General features: G+C 40.1%; 1 protein-coding gene across 17 annotated transcripts in view; it reads left to right on the top strand.

Moving 5' to 3' along the window:
• The first annotated feature begins 248 nt into the window (after positions 1-248).
• Positions 249-20,602, top strand: part of PBRM1 (polybromo 1) — a 120,965-nt gene continuing 100,611 nt past the window's right edge. For 11 of the 17 annotated variants that reach the window (XM_027837204.1, XM_027837214.1, XM_027837207.1 and 8 more), the window contains exons 1-8: positions 249-295; positions 1,202-1,257; positions 2,347-2,423; positions 3,194-3,254; positions 5,729-5,881; positions 6,397-6,494; positions 9,380-9,527; positions 12,293-12,436. In XM_027837204.1, coding sequence (XP_027693005.1) covers positions 3,216-3,254; positions 5,729-5,881; positions 6,397-6,494; positions 9,380-9,527; positions 12,293-12,436 — 582 coding nt within the window. In that variant the 5' untranslated portion in view covers positions 249-295; positions 1,202-1,257; positions 2,347-2,423; positions 3,194-3,215. The remainder of the gene's footprint in view (positions 296-1,201; positions 1,258-2,346; positions 2,424-3,193; positions 3,255-5,728; positions 5,882-6,396; positions 6,495-9,379; positions 9,528-12,292; positions 12,437-20,602) is intronic. The other 6 variants (XM_027837205.1, XM_027837217.1, XM_027837221.1 and 3 more) reach the window with 5 other exon arrangements.

Below are 20,602 nucleotides of genomic sequence, written 5' to 3' on the forward strand. Positions count from 1 at the left end.
CGCGCCCCCGCGCCCTTCTCTCCCTCTTGCTCGGCCCTGCCCCCTCACCCCAGGGCGCGCGCACGCGCACGGTCGCGCGGGGCCGGTCTCGCTTGGCGGCCGTGCGGCTGGGTTTGCGGCGGCGGCGGCGGCGGCGGCGGCACCAGGAGCTGAGTCGGACCTGAGCCGAGAGGGTCTGAGAGCAGGAGCGGGCCGAGCAGCGGCAGCGCCAGCCTTAGCCGTGGCGGCCACAGGACGGGGCGCGGCGCCGGCGGTCGGGGACCGCGGCAGGGGCTGCAGGCGGCGGAGCAGCTGGGTAAGGCCGGAGCTCCAGGGAAGCGGCGGCAGACTAGGAGGCCGCGGCCGCCGAGGCCGGGTCCGCTCGGACGGGGGCCCCTTTGTGTGGCGGCCCCGGGGACAGGGAGCCCTCCCGGCCCCCAGGAGCCCAGCCGAAGCCGGTGGGCCCCTTGCCGCCCGCCCGCTCCCCTTGTTCTCTGAGGCCCCCCGCCGAGGACGGGGCCCCCATCCCCCACCCCCCCGCCGAGATCGGGGTCCTCTCTCTTCGAGAGGGTCCCCTTCCCGCCTCCTCGCCGACTTGGATCCCTCTCCCCCGGAGTTCCTGAGTTTCCTAACTCTTCCCGACGCCCCCCACCCTTATTCTCCCAGCTTCGGCTGCGTGGGCCCCCCTCCGTCTCTGGTGCCTCTGTCTTGTGGCTCTGTAAAATGGGGACGAGTCCCGCCCGGCGCGCTCCGTCCAGCCCAGGACAGCCCCCTGCACCCCCGCCCCCACGGGCCGTGCCCTCCGGGGTCCCGGCTCCCCAGAGTCCGGGGGGGCCTCCGCCAGGTCTCCAGATGTCAGTTTTCTCGGGATCTTGGCTGCCCCGGAGCTGGGGCCGGGGGCTGTCAGAGGATGCTTGCCTGGGGTCCCAGAGGGGGAAGTGGAGAGGGGCTTTTCCGAGGTGGGAGACGCAGTTCGTGGCCGCGAGGGACCTGTCCCCTGGGGAGCCCTGCACCCCACCTCTCTACCTTGCTAAACAAAGAGGAGATGCGAAACGGAGCTAAAATTCTGCGAAAGTTCAGAGTTCCAAACAGAACCCGTCACCACCTTCTTGAAATTCCCTCCTTAATAACCAGTTGGGCTCAGGACTGCTTCCGTATTGTGTCCCTCGTTTTGGCATTTTATTTATGGTGTCAAGTAATTTTCTTTTGTTGTTTCCTCCAGTTCGTCCAGTGTCAAAAATCCTTCATTTTACCTTCTGAATTTCATTCGTCATTACGGTATCCTTTTGTTTTTGTTCGTGGGGATGTTGTAACAAGAATTCTCCCCAGCTATTTTTTTTTTTTGTACTTTCCTAACTAGCCTCTTAAAACCCTAGTGTTTTTCTTCTTACTTTCTGACCAGCTGTTTCAACATATAATACTTATAGCATTACAAAAAAATTAGATTGTTTTGAATACTGTGAACATTTTTCTACATGCTTTTATTTTTTCTCAAAATATTTTAACAGAAAAAAGAAATGCAATTTTTTATAGTTACATATAAACTATGTGAATTGTTGTTATTGTTACTGTTTTGATTTCATTGGTGTAAGACCGTCCCACTGTGGAAACTGTTAGCTGCTGCCGATCAGCTACTGATCTTGTCACTTACAGTCTAAGGGAGTTGCCTTAGGGGACTAAGAGAATAAGTGATTTGGCCAGTGAAGTGTTAGAGGAAGGATTTGAACACAGATCTTCCTGAGTCTTAATTCTTATTACATCTTATGCTACTGCTCTTAAAAATTCTTATGAAAAAGAATCAAAAGAATGAGTATTGATAAGTACTACATAGGAAACTCATAAAGATTTTAAAAAACCAAATGTACAAAAATGTAAAAATCGTAAACTAAACTATGTTATAATCTACTTATACTTGGACAATTTAGCCTCCCCTTCTTACCTTACCCCATAACCTTCTCTACTATTCAAGTACCTTACTGTATTCCCCACATCCCAGGTGAATCTTTTTTCCCCAGTCTATGTTGTATTTGGAAAATGAGAGTAATGATATTCGTTAATGAGAGTAATGGTATTCCTTATCATTTCTTTGTAATTCATTGAGGTCTTGCCCTTTTCAGAAAAAAGCAAATTGTTAAGTTTTGTGTGGATCCCATTAAGAATCACATGAACTTCATGAAAATATTCTTTGTTAATTTATTATAACCAGCAAGGATGTCAATGCATTTTTTTGTATCTAATTTGTTAAGAAAAATGCTCATTTAAACAATTGATGAGTATTGTCTGAAGAGATACTTTGAATAAAAAAAATCAGTAAGGTATGATTTGTCACATTTTAGTGGTTCAAAAGTCTTTAACTATCTTCTGTAGCTTTTGGAGACATATGAGGTATCTAAAATATAACTGTGTTTTCTTCTGAAGGATATCAAGTTTTAATAGCTATACAGGTGAGTTCAAAAAATTTCAAGCTATTCAAAATGTACTAGGTTTCCCTGTCCCCAGGGTATGCAGTCCTTACTAACAGGTGGTAAACGACATTAGCATGTTTCTCTCTTAGCCCATTGTAGACTGTTTTTAGCCTTCAAGTTTATGACTACAGCCAAGGCTGTTTTAACATTGAAAACTGAGCTCCAGAAATTTCCTTTTTGCATCATGGGAACAACACTGATGAAGTGTTCCAAATTTTTTTTCAACTACATAAATAAGTAGCTACTTTTTAAACAAATTTTGTTTCCGTACATACTTTTTCATAAACACACATTTTGAAGATGCTTATAGAAAGTATTCTCAGAAAGTAAGTGTTTGAATGCTGTCTTAAGGGCATATTTCCCCCCATATTTTAAAATTTAGGCTTCAAATAGTATTTTGTATACACTTATATAGTTACATCATAAAAAGTACAGTAGGACAATTGCTAAAAAACTAATTTGATCCAACACCTCTTGGTGACTGAAGATTTTTAGTTATTCTGTGAAGAAAATCTTTTTGCAGGAATTTGTTTTATAGGTGTTAACTAATATCCCTTCTTCCAGCTTTCCATTGTATCCTTCTTAAACAGTTCTACTTAAATGCTTTCTATCTATCTCACTCCTTTCTACTTCTTCTGACCCTTCCTTTTTTATTTTCCGTTTTCTATCTCTGTTCTTCTCTTTCAGTTTTGAATATAGTAACACCTTTGCCGATTCAGCACTTCTAAAGCTCTGCCTTCTCCCACTAGCTTAACTTGGCCTTCAGACATTATGAGGAGACTGGCTTTTCGAGGCGCTGGTTGTACTCTGGTAAATCTGGTAAATTACTGGTCATTTACACACCGCTTCCTTTATTCCTGTCTTCCCATGCTCACCCTTCCCTGCTCATTTTTGACCTTTCATTTAATGAGCCCTTTCTTTACATTCATCGAACTCATATGATTGCTGTTCTTGGATTGTATCAAGAGTATCTCATCATTTTTATAATATATTGACAGTTTATCAGATTTTTTTTTAAACTTTGTATCCTTGGCCTATATATATGAAATACATTTTAGCTCCTTTAAAAATTTCATACCTATAGTAGACCTGGCATACAGGAAACAAGTACTATTGTGTTATTTTTTAAATACCTTCACAATCACCTTGAGCAAATAAAACAAACATTAAAAACTCAATGTAGAGACTTTTCATCCAGGTGAAGAGTTGTAAGAATCCCACATTTTTCCTCTATTGATTATTTGTACCCCTAGTTTGTGCTTCTGTGAGAACCCAGTAGAAGACTTGGACCATAGCCTGGCAGAAACTTTAACAGCACTTTTCCCCAATGTTATTGGCAACCAGGGTGTTTCTCCTTATGTTCTGACTTTTCCTAGTTTCACAGGAAAATTGAATGTGAATAAGTGGTCTAGAATCTTTAGTTTTAGAACAGGGTCATTGGAATCTCAGTTGACACTAGGATCTTCTAATTGAATTAAATAAACAAGTACGAAATACTTCCCACCCCCCCACCCCTCTTTTTAATTTGTCAGTCTCTTCTATCTTTAGCAGAGATACAGTTAGTAATCACAACTCCCATGTTAGAGACTGGTACCTAGCAACAGCCCTGAAACTTAAAGAGAAATTCAAATGCTATTAATTTCTTCTGACTATAATGGGTAAAAAATTATGATAAATGGCCATGTTATTTTTTACAAGTATGAACATTGAGTAGAATATTCCATTACTAAACAGTTGGTAAAACTTATTGACTCTCAAAGGTCAGTCCTAAGGCCTGTAGTAAAAAAAAAACAAACAACACAATTTCACTTCCAAATAAGTACAAATAATATAATAATGTAATATAATTGTGAAATACAGCATTTATACTTTGGTCTTCTTTTGGAAGATTGCTCTAGGTGGGGGTATGGCTATAAAAGTCTCAGCAGACAAATAGCAAAAGAATACAATTATCAAAAGGAATTTGTACAATTTACCATTTAAATTTTGGCCATACAACTTTGTGGTCTTGAAGGGTGTTTTATTTTGAGAGTAGGATGTTTTCTGCCTACAAGACAACCAAGCTGTTGGTGATTTTCAGCTTTTCATAGCTGGATGTCACTGCCTTTTGTTTGATTCATAAACAGTTGATTTTTGTTTTAAGCAACCAAGTCATGGTTGTTCTTAACATGATCTTGTATTCATGTTCTAGAATCTCAGGACAGTTTATAATACCTACCTTCTAGATATCACTTGATTTATCATGGTTTTGGCACCATAATAATGGTATTAATGGTTTGTTAAATGATAAAATTTGTATTGTTTTGTTTAGAGAGAAGAAAAGGATAGGGAGAGATACCTAGATATGTGGGCACTCCCTCCACTGATAAGCTCACCACCTATCCACCCCTTACCTCTGTCTAGTCCTGTGTGATTCTTATTCATGACTCTCCATAAATCCTTCACAGAGAATCCACTGAACATTCTAGAGGCCACCTTTTAACATCTTGAGAGTACTATTGGAGCATTTGGACTATCTGTCTGTTCTTTCATTCTTGATACATGCCTTGCCTGCATCTCCTTAGAGAATGATAGGCTTAAAACCTTTTGGAAGGCTTGTGCTCAAGGCTAGTTTCTAGACTCCTCACTAGAGACTAAGCATTGTATTCCTAGGTTTCACCCTCTTGGCAAATGATCCTTCATCTTTAGTTTCAGAATGCATGAATACAGTAAAACCTTACTAATTTGGTTTCAATGAGGAAGGTCAATCTGAATTACAGACTTTTTAAAAAGGTACGGTTTCGATACTTCCAAGTATGAATAGCAAGCCAGACTGTGCTTCTATGGATAATTCTATTGATCTGCTTGAATGAACAGGTAAAATTCAGTGATTTTTAGTATGTAAATAGATATTGCTAAAGAACTTGAGAATAGTCCTCTTAAGCAGATAAAATATCCCCTAGTCCTTTATAGCCATGTACGTGCTGTTCGTTTGCCTAAGGTTAACCTTAGCTCAGGCTTGGTTGAATAAGTCCGAGTTAATGAGCTTTTACTGTATCTGTCACACTGCAGTTGATGTGCAGCTGAAAGTTGCCTTTAATTAAAAGCATTGTTCTTGCCATGAGGCTTTTCAATAGTATAGCCCAGAAACTTGCATTGGAATGATTTGGGTGTTGCTAAACTTTCTACAGCTACCATAATGTGCCTTAAATGAATCAAAAGCTTGGTAGCAAGTAGTCCCCAGAAGGCTTTGCTCCCAAGTCCTAAATTTAAATATAAGAACATTGCTAATTGTTTTATTATAGAAGAAGTTGGATTCAATGGGCTCCAAGAGACGAAGGGCTACATCTCCTTCCAGCAGCATCAGTGGGGATTTTGATGATGGTCACCACTCAGTACCAACACCAGGCCCAAGCAGGAAAAGGAGACGGCTTTCTAATCTCCCAACTGTAGATCCTGTAAGTCAGACATTCTTAACCAATTTCATTTTCCATGACTTCTTTGCTTATCTTTGAATAATACAGACGGTTATAGGCTTAAGGGCTAATTTTTTCCCCACCCTTGCTTGGTATTCTCAAGAGATATTGCTTCAACTTCTTTTTATTGGAAGTTTACTGATGTGTGAGTTTTTTCCCTCCTTTAAAAAAATTAATTCAGAAGACTTCAAAAATATTTTTAAGTCTTGTTAACTAATAAAGATTATTAATATATAGCTTACTGCCCATTATGGGATATTTTTATAAATCTTACCAAAAACATCTTTCCAAAAATAAATAAAAGTATTAAAAACATGTTTCAGGCTTAAATTTCCTTGGGACATAAAGTCTTTTCCTAGGAGTCCATCTGTTTTTGCTCTTACTCATGGCCTCTTTGACTTTAATAACTCTTTTTATTGAAAAGTACTAGCTATTCCCTTTGCTGTCACACCTCTGTACTCTTATTTGATTGCTTTCATTCTTTATTTTGCTCTTAGATTGCTGTGTGCCATGAACTTTACAACACCATAAGAGACTACAAAGATGAGCAGGGCAGGCTCCTGTGTGAACTCTTTATCAGGGCACCAAAAAGAAGGTAAAACAAGGATAGCTTTGATGGGAACAAATATGTTGCCATCCAGTGTGTAAAATGTCTGCCACTTTTTTTCTTGGAGAAATGATCCCAAATAGTATTTGAGAAGAGGTGTTGAGCTCGTTTGTCAAGGATACAGGAAAGCACATTTTCCCCCAATGATATTTTTTTTCCAATTACATATAAAATAGTTTTCAGCATTCATTTTTGTAACATTTTGAGTTCCAAATTTTTCTCCCTCGCTCCCTCCTCAAGACAGCAAGCAATCTGATGTGGGTAATACATGTACAATCATGTTAAATGTATTTCCACGTTATCATATTGTGAAAGAGGAATCAGAACAAAAGGGAAAAACCATGAAAAAGAAAAAACAAAAAAGCCCCGCAAAAGTAGTATGCTTCGGTCTACATTCAGATTCCATAGTTCTTTCTCTGGATATGGTTATCATTTTCCATCATGAGTCTTTTGGAATTGTCTTGGATCTTTGTATTGCTGAGAAGAACAAGTCTATCATAGTTGATCATCGCACAATGCTGCTGTTGCTGTGTACGATGTTCTCCTGGTTCTGCTCACTTCATTCAGCATCAGTTCATGTAAGTCTTTCCAGGTTAGGAAAAACATCTTGAAACAAGACTGTAGCTTGGAACAAAGGTGTGAATAGCCTGAAAGTGGCAGAGAGGCCAGAGGATGGTGCGTTTTTAATCTAACTTCCCTCATTCAATTCATAGAATCATAGATTTGGAACTGGAAAGTGCCTTAAATACCATTGAGCCCAATCCCCCTGTTATACAGGTGAAGAAACCAATCACAAAGAAATTAAATGACTTATCCTGGGTCACCCAGTTAGTGTCTAAGGTAGGATTTGAACCCAGGTCTTGCTTACTCAAAGTCTGGGACCCTGTGCCCTATCCCCTACGCCATACTGCCTCTCAGTAAAATTCAGTTTATCAAACTTTCAGTGTCTGCTATGTGCAAGACACTGTGCTCCCTCCTCATGACTCTTGGCCCTAGACTTTGAGCTCTATCCAAGGGATTCCCTGTATAGTCTCCCTAATGTGACTAGTTTGCATCACCTTTGAGCCTTTAAAATCCCAAGTGGAAGTCCCTCTGTGAGCCCTGCTCGTGAAACTCCTCCCTCCAAAAAACTAAGCACCGTGAGATTACAAGTAATATCATGAAATCAGCAGCCAACTCCTCCATCCTCCTAGTTTTGCAGATAGAGAAATAAGGCTCAGAGACAAGAGTGGTTTACACAGCATCACACACATCGTCAAGAACAGAGTGGGCTTTGAACATAAGTCTCCCAGCTCTAAGTCAACTGTGTTTCCTAATATACCATGTATTTCATAAGGTGTCATTTGTGTACAAATTTTGTGAAAATTCCCTGAGACTAACTCCCTCAAACTACCAATTCAAAATACTTGGCAGGGCAGTAACAAGTCTTGGTACCAATTCTCCTAACTAAGATCTGGGCCCACTGATATTATGGAGAAGGCTGTTTTCAGGCACTTGAGGCTCTTCCTCTCAGAGATCCAGCCTTCCTCATTTGAGAGTCCTATTAGCTGAAAGAGGGTTTAGAAAAACGTGAGAATGTGGATTCAAAAGGGAGACAGCTGTTCGGAATACAGATCTAAGACTTTGAAATAGACCTCATAACAGCCAATGTGGCAATTTGTTTTGCTTGATTATACCTATTTGTTAGAAAGGTTTTGTTTTTCTTTGTTGTTCCCCCTCCCCCATTGGAGGAGGATGAAGAGGCAAAACGGTATGGAAATATAGTAGCAAAAAAAAAAGAAAGAAAGGAAAGGGGGTCATTGAGACATCTTTTTAAAAGTGCACAGAAGAGAAGAGAAGGGAGGCCAAAAAGAAGCAGAGACCAGCAGCACAGCTTTGAAAACTGCAAGTTGAACTTATTTTTATACTTAAAAAGTAAAGCAGTGTACATAATAGATATCTGCAGTTTCATGTACAATACTTATTTTCAGTTGTACTATGTATGCAGGAATGTCCATTTTCAGGGTGTTTGTTAAGTTCAAAATAAAAATAAATTTTAAAAAATAATAAATAGACGTGGAGAGTAATGACCGCATGAGAAGTGCCATTGTCAGACAGAATAAGGACTTGGCTGAAGCAGTAAGACTTTTTTTGTTCTTAAACTTTTCTCTGACAAGTCTGTCTTTGAACATTCTAATTACTCCATTAATACAAGTAATGTTGTACAAAATTGGGTTCGTCTCCATATGAATGTGTGTGTACACAAATATAGTGTACATATATGTACATATAATATAGATTATGCATATTTTATGTGTGTGTTTTCACCTGAGTTATTCCTTATTAGACTAGAGAAGCTTCCTAACAGCATATACCTACCTAGTCCTTTGTATCTTTCTTCAGTGCTCCAACACAATGTCATACACATTGTAAACACCCAATAAAGGGTGCTTGGCTGTAAAAAGTCCTGCAGTCGTGAACTAAAGATAAGTTTAGAAAGAGCTGTGAGGCCAGAAGCAGCCTTTTCAACTGCACTTGCACAATGAAAAAGCTACTGGTTTTCCTACACAGGGGAGATGAGTAATGGGCTAACATACATGCCCTTAAACCTCATCTGTTTTAGAGGCTATTATGTTCTTTAAGATGTTGATACTTAAAAAGTAAAACAATGTACATAATAGATATCTGCAGTTTCATGTACAATACTCACTTTCAGTTGTACTGACATGAAAATTGATATCTTTCTTGCTGTCTTTTATTTGAAATAGATAAATCTAGTTACACATTTTTCATTAAAATACTGTTTACAGTTTCCTTAGAAAAAGTTTGAAGAGATGTTTTCATTTATAGATTTTGGATTAATTTGTACATGTAACACTTATAAATTATGACAGAAATCAACCAGATTATTATGAAGTGGTTTCTCAGCCCATCGACTTGATGAAAATTCAACAAAAACTAAAAATGGAAGAGTATGATGACGTTAACCTGCTGACTGCTGATTTTCAGCTGCTCTTTAACAACGCCAAGGCCTATTATAAGGTGAGAAAGCAGCAGTTTTTGAAAGTCTGAATTGACATTTCCTTATGAAAGCCAAAATGTATTTCATCCACTAAGGAGGATGATAGTCCCACCTGTATAAAAGAATATTTTGGCCCTGTGGATCTTGAGGTTCCATATTGCTCTTGTGATTTGAAGAACAATACATTTTATGCAGCTTTGTCTTTTGCAAGTTATGTGCTATTCAAATAATATGTTCTCACTGATTTCCATTGTAATTTGAGACAGTTGATTTTGAACTGGTCTTCAGTGGACAATGACTTTGAACATTTTGGCTTGAAACTTTTCTGTCTGTTTTTATTCTCAAGTCATTGATCTGTGAGCAGATGTTTCAGGATACTACATGAGATCTTTCTTCTTCCTCTTCTTCTTCTCACCTGTGCAGATCACTGACTCCTTTACAGTTTTTAATCTTAAAGAATTACCTAGGATACTGAGACATTAAGTGATTTTTTTTTTTTCATATGGTCCCAGTGCTAGCATGTCCCATTTAGTCTGGCTGGCTCCAAGGCTGGACTCTCTACATTGTGCATTTTGATCCATATCTAATTGAAAGGAAATTTGTAATGAGTTTTTTGATAAAGCAAAGAATCTCTGATTTATCTGTTTTGTAGCTCTGTATTTTTGTAAATCACATTCTCTAAAAATTAGGAGACATCTGTACAATCAGCCATATAAGTGTTGGTTATCATATTTATAATTAACCCCAAGTCATAGTGTGTAAGGAGAACTTCAGTTGCCATTTTTAAGTTAAGTTCTTGGTGAGATCATGGATGGGAAGGATCAGTCTTTATAACTGCTAATATCTAGTGGCTAGTTTCTGAGTATGGTACAAAGGAAATAAAGAAGGACATGGGAAATGCCATCATGGAGCAGAATGTACCCAAGTTAATGCTAGGTGCACACATACCCTCCTTCCTTTTAGAGATCAGGCTTATCCCTGACAAGCCTGATCTTTTGGGTTTTAGTCACTCCAGGCCAGAGAAGGTTGAATGGAGAAGGTCAGCCTTCAGAAGTTGAAGAGTTACGATAATGTGCATCTAGGGCCCAGGGGTGGGGAATCTGAAGCCTTGAGGCCACACCCTGAACTAGGTTTTTGTCCATGTCAAACTTCAGACTCACAAGTTTAATTGATCGATACCTGGAAAAGCCTACTGGATCTAAAACTAACATTAATTTTAATTAAATTTATTTGTATGATTAAATTTATATATTAACATAATAATTTATATAATTGAAATTTTTATTTCATATTATTTAGGTTTGTATAGATTTTGAAATTTCCTTTTTTCTTTGTTGACTAATACTACCACCAAGGAAGAAGGGAAGACTTGCAAAAGGGTCATATGACTGGCCTACAGGCAAAAATAATGGATAGAGAAAGCAGAAAAGACCCATGAAGTTAGCAAAAATTCTGCATGTTTATTTGACCCCATGGCCTAACTTTAAGCTTGTGAGAAGAATACACAGATGGTTTAGTAAATTATTATTAACAGGTTTTTAAAAGATTACCCTTGCTCAGCATTTAGTAAAATTTGGAGACTTAAACCTATTCCTTTTTATTCCATCATTTTGTTGTCTCATGAAACATGACATTTTTCTGTAGACCCACTCCTTCTACCCACCCAGCTTTCTTAAAGAATATATTACTCTTTTACCCTTATTAGCTAGTTTTAGGTTTTTTCTTTCTTTTTCTTCAACATATCCTTTCATCCATTAATTGACCTTTAATAACTTTTTAGATATTTGGTTCACCAATCTTTTAAAATCCATATTAACTTAGAGTTTATTTTATAGCAGCACATCTTGTCTTGTTCCTCAGGTGGGCCAAGGAGACCTAGTGAACATTTTTCATTGCTACCTCTCTATAAAGAGGCTGTGCATTTACGCATCCAAGTATTCGAGCTGAAGGATCTTCTAAAGATTTTTTAAATATTTTTGTTGTCAAGTAACTATAGCTTTATTGTTGTCCACATAAAGAAATCTTCACATAATTATTTCATCCTTATTGCTAAATAAATGTTGCACAGAGTGCTACTTAAGTGAGATTTTTAAATAATGCTTTTGAACTTGATGTGTGTTAAGTCTAGGCTAATACTTTGATGTCCAGAACTTGCTTTAAATTGGAAATACAGACACCAGAGTAACTTAAGTGGGAAAGAGCTTTTATCATTTAAATTGGCACATAAATACTCTTATACTAAACAAATAAGAATTGCCAAGTGAATTTGTTTTGCTTTTCTGTTACAAGGACTTTATTTTTCTTTTTTTTTTTCTCCCCAATAGAGGGATGTGAGAGGGAGAAGACAAGGATGGGCTAACAAAAATTTTAAAAGGGTCATTAAGGTATCTTTTTAAAAAGTGCCCAGAAGAGAACAGAAGAAAGATCAGAAAGAAACACAGACAAGCAGGACAGCTTTGAAAGCTACAGTTTGAACTTATGTATTTTAAGAGAAAAGCAAGCTGTACATGATAGAAATCCAGAGTTTCATGTATAATCCTTTTCTGTTCTATATTTATGGAAATGTATTTTTTTTTTAATGTTTAGGCCCAGAATAAAAATATATTTTTAACAACAATAAAAAAGGGATTGCCCACTTCTTGATCAAGGGATTTAACTTCAGAGACTCTATTTAACCTTTTAGAAATAGGATGTCAAAATGGTAGTCTGTGTAGGGCACACAGGAGGTATTTAATGTAACTGTCGAGGTCATTTGTGTGTGTGTTGTTGCCTTGCTTGTGCACAGCCAGATTCTCCGGAATTTAAAGCTGCCTGTAAACTCTGGGATTTGTACCTCCGCACAAGGAATGAATTTGTTCAGAAAGGAGATGCAGATGAGGATGAGGAGGAGGAAGATGGGCATGACAATCAAGGGACAATGTCTGAAGTGGTAAGTAAATAGCTTGAACCATTAATGGATGGGATTCTTAGAAGACAAGTGGTTCTGAGGAGGATGTTTCCTGTTGTGATACCATGAGCAACTAGTGTCTCCTTTGAAATTTCAGCAAGTTTGCTGGTGAGTAGAAGAGGCTACATAGCCAGAGACATTTTTACTCTCTCCATCCCATGTGAAAGTAATATCTAACAGGGGTGGGGCACCTTCGGCCTCAATGCCACATGTGGCCATCTGGGTCCTCAAGTCCGGCCCTTTGACTGAATCCAAACTTCACACAAAACATCCCCTTAATAAAAAGATTTGTTCTATAAAAGTTGGGCTCAATCAAAGGGCCACACTTGAGGACCCAGAGGGTCACATGTGGCCTTGAGGTCACAGGTGCCCCACCCCAATAATGCTCTCCAAAGGAGATGCTTCTAGCCCTATATCAGAAGGCATGTCCAGAGGTGGGAATTGATTGCCTTAATCCAACTTTCCAAAATTTTTTTTCATATGTGAATAAGCTATAGAACAACTGCAAAATCTGAGCAAAGACAAATCATGTACTACTCAGCTGAGACTGACACGACAGAGAGGCAGGAAGTCTTCATCGGTTGCTCAGCCAGACTATCTGTTCATGACTGTGAGGTCTTCTTTACTAGATACATTTGTTCAATACTCTTGATTCTTACTGCCCTTTTTTTTGGATAGGGTTACCAAACACATGGATGAAGGAAATGCTCTAGTTATAGTTTACCTAGACTTTAGCAAAGTGTTTGATGAAGTATCTCATACTATTCTTGTGGAGAAAATAAAGTGGGGTGTTCTATTGAACATTTTATTGACTTGGAAAGAGTCACGTCTTGCCTCTTTCCTGTGCAACTGACACGGTACTACAGACCTACACAACTTTGCAGTAGGTAGGAGCCAAAATTAAAATAGGCTAAATTTCTTTGGACTGCAGATAGTTTTTTAGAGACAGACTGACAATGGTTGGTCACCATTGGACACGTGTCAAACAGGAGAGAGTGCACAGTGCCGACCCATCTGCCAAGTTACATGATGGGGACAATCTATACAAACCTAACTAGTGGAAGGCAGGTGAAGCGGGTCACAGACAAAGCACTCCATACATCTTTACTGTCTTTTATATCCTCTACATTTTTGGGGGGTTGTATGTTGTGCAGGTCTGCTCTACTAGAAGGGATTACACCTTGAATGACTGAGTCAGGACCCTGAAGATCTTGGGAAGGCTGAATCTAACAAAATGAAATTCAGTAGAGATGAATATAAAGTCTTACAATCGGGTTAAATAAATCAGCTTCCCAAGTCAGGATGGTTAGCAGTTTGTCTGAAAAAGATGTAGGGGTTTTAGTGGACTGCAAATCCAGTGGGAGTCAGCAGGGTGATATGGCAGCCAAGAGAGAGACAGAGCTTCCAGAAAGAAGTAGAGCATAGCTTCCCAGTGTGTGCCCTGGTCAGACCACATCTGGAATACTGGGCTCAGTTCTGTGGGCCACGATTTAAGAAGGACATTGACAAGCTAGGTGGCATCCCGAGGAGAAAAACCAGAGTGGTTGAAGATGAGGTGATCACCTTGGAGAAAAGAAGACTCGGATATATGACAGCTGTCCTCAAGTATTTGAAGGACTGTCATGCAGAAGAGGGATCAGCTTTGTTCTGTCCTGCCCCAGAGGGCAGAGCCACGCTCCATGGGCAGCAATTGCAAAGAAGCCGATTGAGACCTGATTTTAGGAAAAGCTTCCTAAGCACTAGAGTAAGTGGAATGCACAGCCGGGGCAGTGGGGGTTGGGGGGACACACTCCCTCTGATCGGAGGGCCAATTTTCAGGTATGTTGGGCGTTTTTATGGGCTATGGTTTGGACTGGATGACTGCTAAGGTCCCTCCACCTCTTAGATTCTTTGGTTCTGTACTTGGTCACTGGAAGGGATGACTTGAAACCTTCTTCTGCCGCAGAGTCATCAGAGAAGCCAAATAGAGTATTTCCCCTTCTTCCAAAGGGGACGTTCTTTCCTGAGATGAGTGTGCTACAGATAAAACTACGCCAGCAGAATTAAAACCTCCCTTGGCTTCTGTCAAATTGCTCTCTTGGCTCTTCCGCTTTTTGGTTCCCAACAAGGACTTTTCTAGGCCCTCTTCTCACTGCATACTTTCTCTTGATCTAATCGTAGCCCATAGTTTCAGTTACCTGTGTAAATTACTTCAAAATCTATATGTCTTGTCCTAATCCATTGCAAGCTGCCTGTTGTACATCTCAACCTATGTCCCTTTATCTCAAACTCAGCCTGTCCTAAATAGAATTCGTTATCCTCCCTGCTTCCATACTTTCTCTGATGAGGGAGTTGCCACATTTCCAGTTACTCAGGTTATATTTCACCCTTGTTCTTTCCTCTTCCTCACTCCCCAGCCTCATAGCTAACTAGTTGCTGAGGCTTCTCAGTTCTGCCTCCATATTATCTCTGCTCTCCATCTCCATCCCCTTCCCTCTACTTTCACAGCCACCGCCCTTGTTCAGATGTGATTATCTTAAGCCTGGGCTCGTGGGATGCACTTCTCATTCATCCTCTACTTGTGGCCTCTTCCTGTTACATGCAGCTGCTAAAGTGACATTCCCAAGGCACAGGTCTTAATGTTGGCCAGAGCATCTGTTAATGTGTGCCATGACCTGGGTAGCACACTGGGACGTGAAGGAAAAGCAAAAATAGGCCGTATCTTCCAGGACCTTACATTTGGAAAAAAAATAACTGTTTACTTAAGACAAATAGATATGTATTAAAGCAAATGCATAAATAATAAAATATCTCATGATCCACACCAGGATCACCCTTTTACACCAGTCCATTTTAAGGAGGCACGTGAGGAAGGAAAACGTCTGTGCTTAGAGTGACTCAGCTCTGCCCTGCACACAGTCTTTGTCATTGGTCCTTTCAGGAACATTTGCACCCCACAAAACTGTTTGTTTGCTCACTTTTGGTTGTTGATCCTCACTGCTCTCTAGTTAGGCAAATCTTTTTTATTTGAACATAAGATTTATAAGCTCATTCAATACAATAACCCTTTAAGAGGCCTTTAGAAAGTGTTTTCCCGTGGGCTTGGGGTGGCTGCCTAAACTGAGGCAGACTGCCCAGCCCCCTCACACCTAACTCAGCAAAACATGAAGCTTCCACTAGATTGGATGATGATGATCATGAAACCACAGTTAGAAACTTCTTCCGCATGAGAACCATACAGAAAGTCAGTCATTAGCTTACAGGCAATAGGAAAGGGGACCACAGGCAAGCAAGCCAGTAGCCTCTCAGTATAATCAGAAGAGGGCCGGAGACACCTGTAGTCTACTGGATTCGGTGTCTGGAGGCATCAGGAGCAGAGAACCTCCCAGAGAAAACCCGAGAATAGTTGTCAACCCAGAGTAGGGCGCTTGGAGCAGCAGTGACTAGTGGGAGCTCATGACTCAGATCAGGATACCCCAGGGTTCCACAGTCCCATCGCCCTGTTCTGAGATAGAAAAGACTTCAAGATTAAAAGCTATATGTAAACTTCAAAGATCCTGAGGAGCCTCGCTCTGGGAATAGGAACCCAGGTGACCTAGGGTACGACTAAATAGGGCCAACCACCCCACCCCCTGGAAGGGCAATAGGAGTCAGAGTCTGAAGCACAAAGCTTCAATTTAGAACTAGGGCTGGAGAGATGAATAACTCAAAGAAGATACCAACCAGTATCAAAAATTAATATAAATTTAGAGATCTTCCCAAAGAAGAAGAGAATAAGTCTCCTAAGAACTGTATGCAGAAACTAAAAGAACAAATGGATTTTCTACATGATTACCTTGAAGCTAAAGATAAAAAATGAAAACTCTGGAGAAAGGAATTAGACAAAGAATAAACAGCTTAGAAGAGAAAGTAGTAAACGTAACTGGAGTAATAGACATACTGAAAACTAAATGAGACCATACAGATTTCAGTAATCTCATGTTACAGCAAAAAATATTAAAATCAAAAGATCAAAAAAAAAGTGAAAAAAATGTAAGAAATCTGATCTCAGAAACATTGGCCCTAAAAAACAAAACAAGGAGAGAGAATTTAAGGATTATCAGATTCCATGAATGCCAGGATTTTTTTTTTAAGATTAGACACTTGTATTTTAAGAAATCATAAATGAATACTACTTAGATCTATTAGAACCTGACGGTAAAGTGAAGGTAGAAAGAATTGATCATCTTCTGAAAGAAACACCAAAAGGAGAAGTCCCAAGAATGTCATAGCCAAAATCAGAACTCTTAACATCGAAGAAAAGATGCTATAGTTCATACAGAAAAACGTAGTTCAGGTACCGAGGAACTTCAGAATCACACAGCACATGGCAGATTCTGCCAAAAAATGAGATAAGATCTTTGACTACAGTATTCCAAAAGGCAAAAGATAAAGGCTTATGACCAAAAATAACAAAAGCTAAATATAATCCTACAGGCAAAACAATGAACTTCTAATGGAACAGAGGTCTTTATAGCATTTATGATAAAAAGACCAGAGCTGAGTAGGAACTTTGAAATGCAAATACAAGTCTAGAGAACCCTAGGTAGGTAATTTTATTTGAGCAATTAGAAGGGGCTATAAGATGATGCTGTGCTAACATTCTAATAAGGGGAAAATAAAGAAGTTTCCCTTCACAACCATTACTGTCTTCAAAGATTATTGAAGGAGGTTAAATAAGAAAAACAAGATGTGGGGGTGGGGGGCTTTTTTCTAAATTTAAGGGGAGAAAAAGAAGTATGAAAGGAAGAAGATATGGGAGCTTCCTATTTCTCATAATTCTTTTGCGTGAAAAGACAAGTATGTAAATGTGGAGAAGAGGGGGAGGGGAGCAGGCATTAGTTGAGCTTTACCTTCATCTGAAAGGAGAGATGAACACACACATAGACACACACTCTCTCTATTTTTCTTTCTCTCTCAAAGAATTTAGTGCAGACAAAAACTCAATAGGAAACAAGTAGGAATAAGAGGGAGGATGATACCAGGGAGAGAATAGCTGCAAGCAAAAAACTCATCCGAAAGGGGAGACTAAAAGGAAAAAGAGAACCAGAACCAACTGAACAAACTGGTATATGAATGAAATGGAATATTACTGTACCATAAGAAATGGCAAAAGGCAATGTCAGAGAATTTTGGTGAGTGTGAGCTGATAAGGAATGAAGTCAGCAGAAGCTGAACAATTTATACAAGGACAACAGCAATGTAAAGGAAAATGACTTTGAAAGATTTAAGAATACTAATCAATGCAGTGACTATCTGTATTGCCAGAGAACCTAGCTCACAACATGTTACCTAGACTCAGTGCGGTAGGTACTCGATTTTGAGTGTGGCTACTGAGCAGGTTCATTCTGAGTGACTGTGCTTGTTGGTTTCGAGGGTTTGTTTTCTTTCAGTTTTTTTAGTTGGAGGGAGGGAGAGGCATGGCAATACTGATGAAAAAGAAAAAAGGCCATTTAAACCTTTTTTTAAAATTCGTAAGGAAAAAAACAGAAGAAAGTTTAGAAAAAAGCACAGGCAGGCGAACAGTTTTGATGATGTTATATGTATATGTGAATGTGTATGAACATATATGTATCCATATATAGCAGTATGAAATAGAAATTCACAGTTTCATATATTATCCCCTTTTTCATGTACTAAGGTGTAGAGAGAGAGAGAGAGAGAGATACCTCCTTTTTTGGTATCTTAGATTTAAAATAAACAAGTTGAAAAAGTGTTAGTAGCAGTCCCTTCTAAGCCAGAGAACTGCTAAGATTATGCAGACCATCTCTGAGCACCCAGACCAACCCATCTAACAATTCACTGACCTGAATGCTGGATCTAGTCAGAATAGAGAGAAACTTGCATACTAAGTGGAACACAACCTGTAAGTAAGTAAGCATATGCAAGATCCATTCAGAATAGAAGATTAGCAAGCAGTCTTAGAGAGAAAAGCTCTAGTCTTTAGGAGATCCTTCTCCAGAAGATAGCATTTAGCTGAGACTCACAGGAAGCCAGAGATTCTGCGGGGTGGCAGAGAAGAAATGAGAGGAGAGCATGCTAGGCCTGGGGCAGCAGCCAGAGATATATAAGGAGCCGCATGTAGACCTGTGTGTTTGGTCTATAGATGATATAGAGGATAGTGATGTAGGAGACAGGAAAGCAGGCAAGGGCCCAGATTAAATGACCTGAGGAGTTTATATTCAACTCTAGAGGTAACAGAGCCACTGGAGTGTGAGTGAGGGGCTCACGTAGTCATGCCTACCCTTCAGGAAATCACTTGTCAGATGTGTGGAGGATGGATGTTGTACTGGGGAGAGGCTTGAGTTAGGGAGAACAAATAGGAGGCTAATACAGCAGTCCAAGGAAGAGGTGGTAGCTGAGTGAATGGAGAGAAGGTGACATATGTGAGAGAAGGTAGAAACAATAAGATTTGACCATTGATTTCATGTGTAAAGTGACAGTGATCAAGTAGTCCTTGATGCCATTGAAGCTGCAAACATGGGTGGCTCTAAAGGTGATGAGCCTTCATCAATGATGAGGAAATTTGGAAGTGGGGTCAGTTTTTGGGAGGAAAGATAACGAGTTCCCTTTTAGACCTGTTGAGTTTGAGGTGCCCATGGGTCATCAAGTTTAAAATTCCAGTAGATTGTTGATGAGGTGGGAGTGGAGCTGGAGAAAGTCTAAGGCTAGATATGTAGATCTGACAATTGTCTACATAGAGATAACAATTGAATCTTTGGCTGCTGATGAGATTACCAAGTGAGGTAGTTGTTTGTCCTTTGTTTTTGAAGTCCTCTCAGGTTAATGTCTTGACTTGTGCATGAATTTGATTAAACTCAGCCAAGGGAGAGGTATACAAGTCAGCCTCACTGTCCCTGAGTCATTGAAATCTAGTGGAGGGACAAAAAAGTCCAGACAACTGGCTTTTGTCCAGGATGCAGTGGATGACCGTGGCATCTTAGATGTCAGGTGCTCTGCAGCACCTGCTGTAGCAACTGCCTTTGTGGCTGTTGGAACAAATTGTTCTTATCTGTCCATTTCTTTTTTTTTTTTTTTGGTGAGGCAGTTGGGGTTAAGTGACTTGCCCAGGGTCACACAGCCAGTAAGTGTTAAGTGTCTGAGGCTGGATTTGAATTCAGCTCCTCCTGACTCCAAGGCCAGAGCTCTATTCACTGGGCCACCTCGCTGCCCCCTTATCCGCCCATTTCATTGGGGAAAGTCTTCACATAACTTGGGGTAGACATCCCCCTGACTCACTCACAGGTTTGAGGCTTGTCGATTATCCTCAGCCTGGTTTTGCCTATCTGCCAAGACAGTTTACATGGGTATGGCCTCTGAGAGTGCTATAGCTTCTTGGAGCAACGAGTGAGAGTTGAGTGAATCAGGTGGAAACCAAAGGTGGATGAGCAGCACTAAAAAGGGCTTGGCAAGCCATCACACCAGAGGTGCTAGTCCTCTTGAACATCTCACACATCCTGACCAAGCGAGATAGTATAGAGAGAGAGAAAGTGAGCCAAGGATTCAGTCCAAGGGGACACCTACCATTTGTTGGTTCTGATATGGATGAAGATCCAGCAAAGAAGAGTGAAAAGAAGCAGTCAGACAAGTAGGAAGGTTCAATATTACAAAAACCCAGAGAGGAGAAAATTTTCAGGAGAAGGTAATTACTAGCTTCAAATAACCTGCTCAGAAATTTGGAGTGACTTGCCATTGCCTCTAGGATAAGATATAAACTCCTCAGCCAAGCATTTAAACCCTGCTCCACTGTGGCTTCCACTTACGTTGCCAGTCTTAGACATGTTACGCTCCCCTTCTTCACACGATCTGCATTCCAGCCAAACTGGCTACTTAAACTTTTCCTGAATACAACTTGGCATCTCTCATCTCCATGCCCATGCCTGAGATGCACCCTCCTTTTACCTCTGTTTTTTAGAATCCTTAACTTCTTCAAGGATTAGCCCAGGCCTTTATCAATCCTCCCAGTTATTTGTGCTCCTGAAATTCCCCTGTCTTTTCTCTGCACATCTCTCATCCTCAAGTAAAATTTAGCAGATTCCTTAAGGCTAGGGCCTGCCCCCAAATACAAGCCACACCTACCTAAATTAGATCTCCTGGAATGGGGAAAATTCACAGAAAATAATATCATAC

This window comes from Vombatus ursinus, unplaced genomic scaffold (genome assembly GCF_900497805.2).
Source record: "Vombatus ursinus unplaced genomic scaffold, bare-nosed wombat genome assembly UNPS02014820.1, whole genome shotgun sequence".
Taxonomy (NCBI): domain Eukaryota; kingdom Metazoa; phylum Chordata; class Mammalia; order Diprotodontia; family Vombatidae; genus Vombatus; species Vombatus ursinus.